We start from the raw sequence: 14,777 nt of genomic DNA, 5'->3' as shown, positions 1-14,777 counted from the left end.
GCACACTTAACTCAGTCACCTTCTCAGGGTGTTCTTACCAAAACAGTTTTTATGTTTCATACTATTATTTTAAAGAAAAACGCATAGTGTGAGTAGAAACAATTGTTTTATCATTTGGTTAGGTTGGTTTTTAATGTATCTTTTAAAGATTTTTAAAAGTGTAATCTTTCCATTCTCTTCTGCCAAATATCTCTGATAATTTTTACCCATTTAGGTATTCTCTGCATAAATATTTTATGAACTGTATATATTGCTGGTAGGTGGTGCTGTATGAAAATAAATTCTAATCTTATTTGGATTAAGGTATCCAGCCACTCTTCTTTGCTGAGAACTTCCCAGTATGACCCAAGAGAAATAATCACTATTGAGATGTTTGTTCTGTTTTTCTTTACTCCTCCTGACCATTTTCGATTGGTCCAGTAATAGATGCCTGATAAAAACAGGAGTCACATTCTCCAAGCCCATAAATTGGCAATGAAGATGTAGTTCATCTATTTTTTTTCTTGATTGCTTGTAACTGGGAAATAAATGTGGGCTGAGGTAGCCATGAGTATTCCTCTTTGGACTGGCAGCACAGAATTTCCTGTGGAGAGGGAGAAAAGAGGGAAGGGAAGGAAAGAGTAAAGGTGAGAAGGAATAAAGGAATGAAGGAAGCAAAACAGGGGAGACTAAGACACCTACTTGGTTCTAGACCTATCGGTTTCTGCCAGTGTCTCCTAAGTCCCCAATGTCTAATTGCCCTTGAGTTCTACAATAAGACTCCAGTTTCCTAATAATAAAACTTTTATTTACCCCATATTGGGGGCAGGGTGGGCAATACTGGAAACCAAAAGAGACAAGAGAGAAATGTGCGATCTTGAGTACTCAGTTAGATTATGTACCAGGAAACCGAAGTCTCTCGTTGCATGCTTCTAATATTAACTTAACCAATGAAAGAATAAAAAATGTACAAGCTTAGAGATAACTAATTTTTATTACAGAATTCTGTTATAAAATATAATTTCATAATTTATGAGGCCCTTCAACAGAAAAAAATGCTACAAAGAGTTAACAAGTTTCCTTCTATTATTTTATGTGCCCCAGGACCAGTTTTTAAAAGTAACACTAAAATTGTTATTATTTAGGTGTCATTACCTTTCCTTGGGATCATCATATCCTCCTTAGAGCCTCTCTCTTTTAAAAATTATTTACTGTGAACAGAATTATTATTTAATGTAAAATCTTCAGGATCTACAATTTCTAGATTACTATATAGGTTGATTCATTATTTCATTAAGAGTAATAAGTATTTGATTGACATATACTCTATTACTAAAAAGCCATATGAAAAAAACATTTTAAGGTTCCTGCCAAGTCTGCAGGCTTAAATTTTTTCTCCTTAGTAAAGAAAAATAAGAAGAAAAATTTTTTGAGAGATGACAGATGGAAATGAAAAACTAATTTTGATCCATTTTTCCCACTAAAATAGATACCAGCTTCTACTGATTAATTTTTTAAATGCATGAACATTAAGGGTACATTTTATTGCATATTTAATTTCATAATAAAGAGGTTGGATCCATGACCAAGATCTATGAGGAAAATTATCAGATATAACTGTAACCAGTGTGTTCTTATATTTGGAAGTTTAACTTAATTAAATTTGTTTTACTACATAGAGGAAAATATTCTAAAATAGAACATCAGTTTGAGTAACTTGTATCTTAATAGAATTAAGCCAATACTCAACATAATATTTACACTTGGCCCAACCTGTTTTCCCAATTAGTCAGGTTATAGGAGTGTCAGAATATGTGATAATGTCTATTATTTAAACAATATTAAAATATTGGCTAAAGTTTGGTGCAGTTGGTCCCTGACCCCAAGATATTTTTTCCATCCTTAGGAGTAAAAGGACTTTAGTCCCATGCTAGGGTGACAGGGTCTTGAGCCATCCACAGGAGCTATGTGAGTTGCTTGCTAAAAATAAATTGTGATCTTTGGTACTTAGGAATAAGTGTAACCTGCGCTTTCAGATGAACCTAACTTATTTTCTTATGCACTTTAATTTTCACTGTAACTTCAGCCCTTTATCTTGTGATCTTGACTTTCCCACTTTTCAAGATCTCAGTGAATTTTAGTAATAGATATAGATGTTCTTTACAGATTGTCTCAGAAAATACAGCAGTCAATACAACAATGCTTTCAGAGATACTAAGACATTCTCCTTAGACAATATTTACAAATAAGTTATCCTCAGTTCCCTAAGTTATCTATTTAATTTGCATAATAAACCATTTCTAGCTGGTATGTCACTTAAGTTTATACTCCTGAAGTATGTAAATGAATTTTTTCATTCACTGTGCTGGCAATGTGTTGAATTTGATTTCTTTAGGAACAGACTGGTACCTACACAGTTTTTTTCCTACTCAAACCCCAAGAATACAGGCTATACAATATTTTAGACATTATGTTGTAAACTCCAGGACGACAAAGAAGGTATTAGTATTCCCAGCACTTAGTATACTGCCTGACATATAAAATGGAATCGATGTTTTGCTGAATAAACAAATAAATATAGTTAGCTTTGTTTTTGCATCATTTCCCAAAGTGGCTGACACCATGTCTACATTCACAATCTCACAGGAAAATAGAAGTTATCATTTTACTTATAAACCACCCTATGTATAATCCGTGGTGGTTGCTGTGTGTGTGTGTGCATAAATCTGAACGAGTAGAATGCGTTTTGTAGGATTTCCAGCAAACTAGGTTAAGTACAACACATGGTGGCGCTGTAAGCTAAGGCTGTGGAAAACAGACCTGCGGAGGGTTACGTCGTGAGAGTCATAACACAAACGTAGCTGAGAGAAGGGGATTCTTAACGGAATTGCTTGGCGGCTAGGATCCACTCCCAGGGCCAACAGCCTACAGACCCTACCGGCATCCGACCCTAAAGACTTCTGGCACTGGAAAAATGGAAGCTGAAGAGGAGCGCTTTCCTACACTAAGGCAAGTCTTGCTTCTCTTTGTTTTGCTGGCTCAGGCTTGCGCGGAGCGGGAAGCTTACAGTGTCGCAGAAGAAACAGAGAGCGGTTCTTTTGTGGCTAATCTAGCAAAGGACATAGGGCTGGAGGTGAGAGAGCTGTCTCGGAGGAGGGCTCGAGTCATCTTTAACAACAACAAACAACACTTTCAGCTGAACCTTCAGACAGGAAATTTACAAGTGAATGAGAAACTGGATCGGGAAGAGCTGTGTGGTCCCACTGAGCCTTGTGCGCTGCAATTCCAGGTGTTACTGGAAGAGCCTTTGGAAGTTTATAAGTTTAAGCTTTTGGTCAGTGACATAAATGACAATCCACCTGTGTTCCCAGAAGCAGAAATGATTTTAAAAATCATGGAAAACGCTCTTCCAGGGTCGGTGTTTCCCCTGAAAAATGCACAAGATTTAGATGTAGGCATCAATAACGTTCAAAACTACACCGTCTATCCCAACTCCCATTTCCACGTTCTTACCCGAAATGGCAGTGAGGGCAGAAAATACCCAGTGCTAGTTCTGGACAAAGCTCTAGACCGAGAGGAGCAGCCTGAGCTGAGGTTAACTCTCCTGGCAGTAGATGGTGGAGCTCCTCCCAAATCTGGCACGGCCCTGGTCCTCATTGATGTTTTGGATATCAATGACAACGCCCCTGAGTTTGTGCAGCCACTCTATCGTGTGCAAATCCTGGAAAACAGTCCTCTGGGATCGCTTGTTGTTACTGTTTCTGCTAGAGATTTAGACATGGGAATAAATGGTGAAGTGTTCTACTCATTTTTTTATGGTGATGAAGAGATAACTAGGACATTTGCACTTAATGAAATCACAGGAGAAATGAAAATAATTAGGGAACTAGATTTTGAAAAAATTGAGTCATATGAGGTGGATATCAAGGCGTCTGATGGGGCAGGTCTTTCTGGGAAATGCACTGTCATAGTACAGGTGGTGGATATAAACGACAACACCCCCAAACTGACAGTAGCTTCACTTACAAGCTCTATCCAAGAAAATTCCGCAGAAACCACGATAGCTCTTTTGAGTGTTCAAGACCCGGACTCCGGGGAAAATGGAAGAATGGTTTGTTCGATCCAGGAGGATGTTCCTTTCACACTGAAACCTTCCGTTGAGAATTTCTACAAGCTGGTAACAGAGGGCCCTCTGGACAGAGAGACCACAGCCGAGTACAACATCACCATCACCGTCACCGACATGGGGACCCCAAGTCTGAAAACGGAGCACAACATCACCGTGCAGGTGTCCGACGTCAACGACAACGCCCCCGCCTTCACCCAGACCGCCTACACCCTCTTCGTCCGCGAGAACAACAGCCCCGCCCTGCACATAGGCAGCGTCAGCGCCTCGGACAGAGACGCGGGCGCCAACGCCCAGGTCGCCTACTCGCTGCTGCCGCCCCGCGACCCCAGCCTGCCCCTGGCCTCGCTCGTGTCCATCAACGCGGACAACGGGCAGCTGTTCGCCCTGAGGGCGCTGGACTACGAGGCCCTGCAGGCGTTCGAGTTCGGCGTGGGCGCCACGGACCGCGGGTCGCCGGCGCTGAGCAGCCAGGCGCTGGTGCGCGTGCAGGTGCTGGACGCCAACGACAACGCGCCCTTCGTGCTGTACCCGCTGCAGAACGGCTCCGCGCCCTGCACCGAGCTGGTGCCCCGCGCGGCCGAGCCGGGCTACGTGGTGAGCAAGGTGGTGGCGGTGGACGGCGACTCGGGCCAGAACGCCTGGCTGTCGTACCAGCTGCTCAAGGCCACGGAGCCCGGGCTGTTCGGCGTGTGGGCGCACAACGGCGAGGTGCGCACGGCGCGGCCGCTGGGCGAGCGCGACGCGGCCCGGCACCGGCTGCTCGTGCTGGTCAAGGACAACGGCGAGCCGCCGCTGTCGGCCAGCGTCACGCTGCACGTGCTGCTGGTGGACGGCTTCTCGCAGCCCTTCCTGCCGCTGCCCGAGGCGGCGGCCGACGCGGCGCGGGCCGACCCGCTCACCGTCTACCTGGTCGTGGCGCTGGCGTCGGTGTCGTCGCTCTTCCTGTTCTCGGTGCTGGCGTTCGTGGCGGTGCGGCTGTGCAGGAGGCGCAGGGCCGGCGTGGTGGGTGGCTGCTCGGTTCCCGAGGCCCGCTTCCCGGGCCACCTGGTGGACGTCAGCGGCACGGGGACCCTGTCCCAGAGCTACCAGTATGAGGTGTGTCTGACCGGAGGCTCAGGGACCACCAGCGAGTTCAAGTTCCTGAAGTCTGTTGCCTCCAAGCACCCGGGATCTATGAATGGTGTGGAGGAAAACCCAAATTTTGTAAACGGTTTTGGATTCAGTTAGGGATCTGTTAATTTTTCAGCGCATTCAAGATGAAGGTTAGTTCTTTCTAAATATACTATGTCTCCATTACCAATTTTTATCCTCATAGAATTTATTTGCTTTCATATTCTCAGTTAAGGAGATTAGAAACTTTAAGTACATACTTGTATTTATTCTCTTCTTATCGGTTCTTTTAGATTAGGACAAAGAACTTACAACTTCATTAGTAAAAAGTCGTGAATATTCAATTTATCAACTTCTCATCATCAACCACTATTGATTTGGAGATAGTCCTAGCACCATACTCTGTTTGAATGTTGTCCAAAAACAATTTAAAAATTATAGATGTTGTGGTTTCTTAGGAGACAAGCATGATACAAATATAGTGAGCATTAGTCTATCTGCAATTTAATATATTTCTGCCTGCCTGTCTTAAGTTTCTAAATGGAGAAATGTCTGCAAAGATGCATGTTTTTTTCCACAGTGGTATTAAATAGAAAAACTACACTCTTCCACACTTGAAATATTTTCACCTCTTTACATCAACCTTCAGTGCATGATAGATATGAGTATTCTTTTTAATTAGATTTATTGGTGTGACATTGGTTAATAAGATTATATAATTTTGAGTGTACATTTCTTGATACATGATCTGTATTTTGCATTGTGTGCCTACCACCCAAAGTCAAATCATCTCCCAGTCACTATATTGAAAGTGTATTCGATTATTTGCAAATATTTATAATAATAGATCCCACCTATCTCTTTCTGTAAACTTCTCCCTTCAGTAGATGTCTACTGTCGCAGCCATGTTTATCTTAACAAACCATCTTTTTTTGTGATTTCAGACAGACAAGTAGTAGACATTGCTGACCTAAGCTGTGCCAATCTGTTTCTCTCTGTTTAAAAAAAAAATGGCTTTAGAAACCAGATATAAAGTGGTCTCTTTGCTAGGAACTTAACAAGAAAACGATATCATGTTGGCTAAATACATGGAAAGAAGTATAGGAAATCAACCTACTTAGAGACAGGAAGGAAGGAGGTGCCCAGAGAGCAACCTCATTGTACATTGTTTAGTCTCTCCCAAGTGTGCTTTCTCCCTTGGGTTTTTGGAAGCAAGTGCTCTTTTAATAAACTTTGCTCTAATTAAGGTAGCTAGGTGGGCTTTACACTTGTCAAAAACATGTTTAGATATTCTTGTATGGCTGAAACTTACTATTATTTTGACATTTAAAAATTGTGGTCATCATCTAAATTTAACAATATTTGGGTCAAAAGATGTTGGAATATTAGTAGTCTGTAAGGGACAAGCACAAGCTTTTGTCAGGCTACATATTTTGAGACTTGACAGATATTTCCAAATTGTACAGTTTCTGGAGTGTTTATCAGAAATTCTTAGAAAATTCTATATTACAAATAGTTTTTAATATCGTTAGTGTCACAATAGCATTAGTGTGAAATAACATGTTTGAAAGAAATGTATGCCTTATATGCGGAATGACTATGGCCTAGCTGTAATGTTCTTTCCTTTTTCACAAAGTATCCTTTTGTTTAGGGGGAGTCGGGGTAGATTGCCATTTGATGAAAAACATTTTAGATTATTCAGAATTATTTTAAATTACTATTCAAAAAAGCATAGAAAATAGCTACTTTAGAACATGGTGTCTCATCTAATGAACTCAGATGCTAGCAAAAATGGTGGGCTTTTCTGTTAGGTGGAGAATTCACCTGTCAAAATTTTTAATTAATTGTGATTCATCCATTGATCTATTCAACAAATATTTGTTGATTAACTGCCTTGTGCCAGAAACTAGCTGTTTAGGGATCTCCAAGTGACAAAACAAAGTACTGGAACTCATGTTTGACACATAGAAGAAATAATTAAACATGTGCATATATGCTATATCTGATGGTGATCAATGCTAAAAAGATGAAGCTGGCTGAGAGCTATAGAAGTACCCTCATATGCATTTCCCCATAGCTTGAAAATTTCATAAAATCACAACTCTCTGACTTTGTAGAATGGATATGTAAACTGCAATTAACTAGTAGCTTTTTCCTTGATTTGATTCAACCAAAGAGAGCAACAATTCTGGAAAGTGTGCTGCCTAAAATGTGAAAGACAATCTAGAGAAATTCATCCCATATTTCAAGAGAATTTTAAGAAATCACATAGGTATACACTCTTATTTTTACAAGATGACTGATCACTATTGAGTCTCCATCCACTTCTCAGTTTTACTCAGGGCACCCCACTGAGACACAAGCTCTAGAAGATAGAAACCATTTCTGAGTTGTTTACTTATGTATTTCAGCATCAGTACATAAGATATTAACAATACATCTTTGAATGAAGAAATAAATAATTTCAATGGCAGGGTTTTCTGAATACATTATATACCCCAAACATTTCCAAACTCCCAATAGATCACTGGTATTACTAGGTAGATAGATTATTGAGATTACTGGATTATTACAGATACAGAGAGAATGCAATTGTAGGAATTCTTTTCTAAAACAACGCATGGTGGCGCTGCAGGCTAAAGCATGGGGGAAAAGAAAAGAGGAGGGGGGAAAAAAAAGCCCAGGAAATTCAACTACCTCTACCTCAGATCTCTAGCGGAGAAGAAAAGCCTCTAAGCGGAGGAGAAGACCAGTAAGCCTCCAGGTTATGCTACTCAATGACATTTCCAGACAGATTACCAAGCGGGAGATTCATCGCTGTCTCAGTGCAATTGCTCCCTAACGCGGAGCTGGGCCCAGTTCCTGCAAAGGTGTCTGTGGAATAAAGATGGAGGCCGCAGGGGGAGCGCTTTCCTAAACAAAGGCAAGTCGTGATTCTCTTTCTTTTGGTGGAAGTGGCTCTGGCTGGCTGGGAATCCCGTCGCTATTCCGTGATGGAGGAAACCGAGAGCGGCACGCTTGTGACCAACCTGGCCAAGGACCTGGGGCTGGGAGCGGGAGAGCTGGCGGCACGGGGAGCCCGGGTGGTCACTAAGGATAAGGAAGCCCGCTTGCAGCTCGATCTGCAGACCGGGGATTTGACAGTAAATGAGAAACTGGACCGGGAGGGCATGTGTGGCCCCGCTGATCCATGTGTAATGCATTTCCAAGTGTTGCTGAAAAAACCTTTGGGAGTATTTCGAGCTGAGCTACTGGTGAGAGACATAAATGATCATTCTCCTGAGTTCCCTGAAAGAGAAATGACGCTGAAAATCCCAGAGACTAGCCTTCCTGGGACCGTGTTTCCCCTGAAAAAAGCCCAAGACTTGGACGTGGGCAACAACAACATCCAAAACTACAACATCAGTCCCAACTCTCATTTCCACGTTTCCATCCACAACAGCAGAGATGGCAGGAAATACCCAGAGCTGGTGCTGGACAAAGAGCTGGATCGCGAGGTGCAGGCCGAGCTCAGATTGACCCTCACAGCACTGGACGGCGGTTCTCCACCCCGGTCTGGCACCGCCCAGGTCCACATCTTGGTCTTGGACGTCAATGACAATGCCCCTGAGTTTGCACAGAGGCTCTACCAAGTGCAGGTTCCAGAGAACAGCCCTGTAGGTTCCCTAGTTATCAAGGTTTCAGCTAGGGATTTAGACACAGGGACAAATGGAGAGATATCATACTCCCTTTCTTACAGTTCTCAGGAGATAAGCACAACTTTTGAAGTGAACAGCCTTTCAGGAGAAGTCCGACTAATCAAAGCACTGGATTTTGAGACCATATCCTCCTATGAGCTGGATATAGATGCCTCTGATGGCGGAGGACTTTCTGGAAAATGCGCTGTCTCTATTGAGGTGGTGGATGTCAACGATAACTCCCCGGAACTGACTATTTCATCACTTACCAGCCCCATTCCGGAAAATTCCCCAGAGACAGAAGTGGCCCTGTTTCATATTGGAGACCGAGACTCGGGGAACAACGGAAGGATGACTTGCTCCATCCAGGATGATCTCCCCTTCCTCCTGAAACCAACAGAAGAGAATTTCTATACCCTAGTTACAAATGGGGCTCTGGACAGAGAGACCACAGCCGAGTACAACATCACCATCACCGTCACCGACATGGGGACCCCAAGTCTGAAAACGGAGCACAACATCACCGTGCAGGTCTCCGACGTCAACGACAACGCCCCCGCCTTCACCCAGACCGCCTACACCCTCTTCGTCCGCGAGAACAACAGCCCCGCCCTGCACATAGGCAGCGTCAGCGCCTCCGACAGAGACGCGGGCGCCAACGCCCAGGTCGCCTACTCGCTGCTGCCGCCCCGCGACCCCAGCCTGCCCCTGGCCTCGCTCGTGTCCATCAACGCGGACAACGGGCAGCTGTTCGCCCTGAGGGCGCTGGACTACGAGGCCCTGCAGGCGTTCGAGTTCGGCGTGGGCGCCACGGACCGCGGGTCGCCGGCGCTGAGCAGCCAGGCGCTGGTGCGCGTGCAGGTGCTGGACGCCAACGACAACGCGCCCTTCGTGCTGTACCCGCTGCAGAACGGCTCCGCGCCCTGCACCGAGCTGGTGCCCCGCGCGGCCGAGCCGGGCTACGTGGTGAGCAAGGTGGTGGCGGTGGACGGCGACTCGGGCCAGAACGCCTGGCTGTCGTACCAGCTGCTCAAGGCCACGGAGCCCGGGCTGTTCGGCGTGTGGGCGCACAACGGCGAGGTGCGCACGGCGCGGCCGCTGGGCGAGCGCGACGCGGCCCGGCACCGGCTGCTCGTGCTGGTCAAGGACAACGGCGAGCCGCCGCTGTCGGCCAGCGTCACGCTGCACGTGCTGCTGGTGGACGGCTTCTCGCAGCCCTTCCTGCCGCTGCCCGAGGCGGCGGCCGACGCGGCGCGGGCCGACCCGCTCACCGTCTACCTGGTCGTGGCGCTGGCGTCGGTGTCGTCGCTCTTCCTGTTCTCGGTGCTGGCGTTCGTGGCGGTGCGGCTGTGCAGGAGGCGCAGGGCCGGCTTGGCGGGTGGCTGCTCGGTCCCCGAGGCCCGCTTCCCGGGCCACCTGGTGGACGTCAGCGGCACGGGGACCCTGTCCCAGAGCTACCAGTATGAGGTATGTCTGACTGAGGACTCTGGGAATAATGAGTTCAAATTCCTAAAGCCTATATTCCCTAATCTTCTGGGCCAAGACATTGGGAGGAAGTCAGAGGGGAATCCAACATTCCCCAATGGTTTTGGAATCTGAAACTTCCCCACTTGCAGCGTGAGTTTTCTCCTTGTCCTTTTTTTAACATATCCTGTTGTAGCCTTTAATTTTACTTGTTTTTCTTTTTCTCTACTATTTTCCTTAGTAAAGTTTGCTTTGTTTCATTGTCCTTATATAATTTTTCCAATTATTGTATTATTAGTAAAAAAAATCAGTAAATTTCCTATTCCTGATAAATATTTAGCACTAACGTGTAATACAAAAGTTAACCTCCTGGAAAGAACATAATTCTAATTTTAAAAGTAGTCACCTTACTATATGACACAATACAAGAATATCAGATTCCTTTCTATTGTTCTTCATTTTTAAATTATGAGAGGTTTGTTTTTTTTTTTTAGTTTTTATTTTTTACACAGCTCTGACTTTTTTATAACCCATTTTCTGTTTGGGGCGCAATCAATTTGTATTCACCCATGTCCAGTTTTTTTTGAGCTTTATTTGCATATTTTATCAATAGGCAGCAACATCATAATTTTGCACTGTTTATATAAAAATCACACTTGTAATCATTAGTTTCACTCTAAAATACATGCTATCTAATGAAATATATCTTTGTGGTCTCTTTTATTTTATTGAATTTATTGGAATTACACTGGTTAATAGAATTATATAGGTTTCAGGTATTCAATTCCTCAATACAACATCTGTATATTGTATTGTGTGTTTACCACTCCAAGTCTCCTTCTTTTCTTATTTAATGTTAAAAAAACTCATGAGCCCTTCCTCATATTTAACTGAAGTTATGATCCTGATAAGAGTTCTAGACAGTTTTATTGATACCCAGACTGACTGTGTTTAACTTGTTTGTATAAATTCTAAAGGTCAATAGACTCTAGGACCGAGTAACACATTGCCTGAAATTGTCTTTGTGATTACAGAGGAATCCTCAAGTGAGCTCCAAATTCTGGGCCTACAGGAGCTTTGGATGGCACAGCGTGCCAATATCTATCTGTTTGCCTTTGGATGTGATATTATTCTGGTTGACAAGGAATCTGAAAAAATATATTAAGAAATTAATATTAAAGAAAACTTAAAACTTTAAAGACTATGTCAATAAGAGTAATGAAGGATTTGAAGAATTTATCAGCTCTATTGTGAGTACACCTCTATCTCCAGGAGCCTCTTAACTTCGCAGATACTGTGTAGAGTGGTGTGGTGGGCAGAATAATGGTCCCCTTAAGATGTTCACATCCTATTCTCTGGAACCTGTGAAGATGTTATGTTATATTGCAAATGGGGCTTAAGGTTCAGATGGAATTAAGATTGGTAATCAGCTACATTAAAACAGGGAGAATATCCTAAATCATCTGGGTGGGCCTGTATCAATCAGTTGAAAGGCTTGAAGAGCAGAACTGAATTTTCTCTGAGATTAAAAAAAAAATTATGACCATGGGCCACGGCTTCGGCATGGGCCCAGAGTTGTAGTCTGCCCTTTTTAATTGCCTGCTTTTCAGATTTTGGACTTGCTTAGTCATATCTCACAACTGAGTAAATCACTTCCTTGCAGCAAATCTCTTAATATATATCTCCTGCTGGTTCTGTTTCTCTTGTTGAACACTGACTGATACAGAGTTGGTACCTGGAAATGGAGTGCTGCTCTAATGAATAACTGAAAATATAGAAGTTGCTTTGGAATTGGGCAGTAGGCAGAGGCTGGAAAATTTTTAAAGAGGATGATCAAAAAAGCTTAGATTGTTTTGGACAGACTGTTCGTTGAAACATAGATGTTAACAACTCTGATAGCAAAGACTCTGAGAAAAGTAAGGAGTATGGTGGAGACAACATATATTGCCTTACAGAAATGAGGAAAATGATATTGGAAACCAGCAGAAAGGAAATGAGGAAAATGTTCCTAGAAACTGGAGGAAAGGAAATTCTTATTATTTAGTGGCAGAAAACCTAGCTGAGTTGTGTCCTTCAGTAGAAATGTGGAAAGAAGGACTTATAAACAATGAACTTGGATATTTAGCTGAGAGGATTTCCAGGCTAGGGTTGAAGTTGCAGCCTGGTTTCTTCTTGCAGCTTTTAGCAAAATGTAGAGGAAGGAGATAGATTGAGGGAAGGACCATTAAACAAAAAGGAACCAGAGTTTAGTGATTTGGGGAATTCACAGGCTATTCAAATTGTGAGAGATGCTCAAATTAGGAGACTCATTATCAGGAAAGCATGTTCTGATGAGAAGACCAGGGGAGTTCTGTGGTAAAGGGGAATAAGGTTGCCAATGGAATTAAGGTTGATAATCAACTGGCCTTTAGGAGATTGCCCTAGATTACCCAGGTGGCTCCAGTATAATCACAAGAGCCCTTTATAAGAAGTGGAAGTAGGAAGCAGAAGAGTTGGTATCAGGGTGATTTTAGGTGAAAAGGACTGAACCAGCCACTACTGACTTTGAAGACAGAGGGAAGCCACAAGTGAAGGAATTCAGTTAGCATCTAGAAACTAGCAAAGGCAAGAAAATTTATTTTTACTTAGAGCCTCCAGGAAGGAATGAAGCCCTATATTAACTTTAGACCAGTTTAACTGTTGATCTCCAGAACTGTAAGATAATAAATATATGTTTTTAAGCCATTAAGTTTGTGGTAATTTGTTACAGCAGCTACAGGAAATGAATACATGTGTCTACTAAAAAATCCATTTCCAGCCCCATTTTTCTTTTCCTTGGCCAAACTATTCATGTTCCTGTAATTCCTTGCAGGGAGGCACATCATTTAATTCCATTATTGCTAATGATTTAAAAAATATCTTTGAGGGATTGGGGTTAAGGGAAATATTTTTGAAAGGGCTAGTCTGAGGCGATGTGTTCCTTAGATCGTTACCCATTTTCTTTTTTCTTAGTCAGCATGGATATTGAGGAGGAAGCCTTGAAATGAAGTAGTCAACTTGCAACCATAAAATGAGTGCTATAAAACAATGGTTTATATGCTAAGTATAATAAGATGGAAAGTTGCTGAATTTCTGATAGCATTGTTAAGCTGCTGCAACAACTCTATACTACCTTCTCCCAGGCTGCATAATATAAACAAACCCCTATGTGATTAACAACTGTAATTTGGTTTTCTGTTGATCACAGTCAAGTGCATTCCAAACTGGCACATCTCTCCTCCTCATGAGTAAGGCTGATTCACACAGTTGTCTGACTAGGTCTCGGATTGTCTATTTGAGATGTTTGAGATACTGGTCAGAAAAGTAGTTTTGCTTTCCCTTAGGTGCTATCCAACCAAGGACAGTGTTCTGAGCTACTGTGGCTGTGCTTTTATCTTCATGTAGTTTGGCTAATACAAACATATACAAATAATTGAATTTTCAAAGGAATATTCCTGGTTGGCCGCAACCCAAATCATTGAGTTTTGGAGAAGAGAACAAGGTGAGCTGATAAACACCAGCCAGACATTTAAACCTGCCTTAGTGGTATCCTCACAAGATGACTACTGTGTTAATACAGCAATCCAGAACACTGGTTTCCCTCCCAGAGAGGTAAATAGAAGGGCCAAAAATTTTACTTAGTAAAATGAATTGACTAAATATGAGACCTGACAGTCTTCATAAGCATATCAGCAGTCTACATGTTGTGGTAGAACGTGGCTGGTAGGAGTATCAGAAATTCCTAATAAACTTTTCAATATAAGGAGGTACATGTTTTCAAACAGGCCCAATGACCACAATGTGTCAGTCAGTATCCACTACTCCTTTCCTATCTCACTTTAAAAATACTTTGTTGCTAAAGTGTAGAATTTAAAGGCATCTCCAAAGGATTATTAATACTTACGTTTTTCATGGATTAACCTGGAATACCTTGAAAAGAGCATTAATTTATCAGCATAATCATGAAAAATCGATAGGAATCTATCACTATTTATGAATGGTCATGTCTCAAACAACTTTTGAACTCCACAGCTACACCCAGAGTGTTTGTCTATGTGTGCATTTGTGTATATGTGTGCATTTGAGCATGTGTGCATGTATGTTTCTAGAGGAGTAGCTTTAGCAGATGGTGGGGATGCATTGCATGCACAGAAATATATACCAGAGTAGCATTACTTTCCCATATTTTTCCATATTATAAAGATGTTTTCTTTTAATGTATGTAATAAAATTGGCATTAGTAACATATTTAGAAGAGATCATATTAGCAAACTGAAAGAGTTCTTCTTGTAAATGTAATATTACAGCATTATTAGATCTAAAAGTTTAGTACCCCTGTTAATCTTGAAGGAGCAGCCTAAGAGACAGCGAGGTGTAACATAGGGCATGGTCTCTTATCC

The 14,777-nt window shown here is 42.6% G+C and overlaps 2 protein-coding genes across 2 annotated transcripts; both read left to right on the top strand.

Annotated features, from left to right (window-relative positions):
* Positions 1-2,827: 2,827 nt before the first annotated feature.
* On the top strand, positions 2,828-5,365 carry LOC129066604 (protocadherin beta-3-like). The gene has a single exon (XM_054568304.1). The coding sequence runs from the start codon at positions 2,954-2,956 to the stop codon at positions 5,333-5,335; it is 2,382 nt and encodes a 793-aa protein (XP_054424279.1). The 5' UTR covers positions 2,828-2,953; the 3' UTR covers positions 5,336-5,365.
* A 2,747-nt stretch (positions 5,366-8,112) lies between these two features.
* LOC129066603 (protocadherin beta-15-like) lies at positions 8,113-10,494 on the top strand. Its single transcript, XM_054568303.1, has one exon. It carries the CDS (start codon positions 8,212-8,214, stop codon positions 10,492-10,494), a length of 2,283 nt encoding a protein of 760 aa, XP_054424278.1. The 5' UTR covers positions 8,113-8,211.
* The last annotated feature ends 4,283 nt before the right edge of the window (positions 10,495-14,777 follow it).

This window comes from Pteronotus mesoamericanus, unplaced genomic scaffold (assembly GCF_021234165.1).
Source record: "Pteronotus mesoamericanus isolate MK-2021 breed Mesoamerican mustached bat unplaced genomic scaffold, CSHL_Meso_final contig_2, whole genome shotgun sequence".
Classification (NCBI taxonomy): Eukaryota; Metazoa; Chordata; class Mammalia; order Chiroptera; family Mormoopidae; genus Pteronotus; species Pteronotus mesoamericanus.
The sequence above is the reverse complement of the archived record's forward strand: the minus strand, read 5'-3'. Positions and strand labels throughout refer to the sequence as shown.

Excerpts from the sequence above, each read along its gene's own strand:
- LOC129066604 (XM_054568304.1), top strand. The coding sequence starts at position 2,954 with ATGGAAGCTGAAGAGGAGCGCTTTCCTACACTAAGGCAAGTCTTGCTT.
- LOC129066603 (XM_054568303.1), top strand. The coding sequence starts at position 8,212 with ATGGAGGAAACCGAGAGCGGCACGCTTGTGACCAACCTGGCCAAGGAC.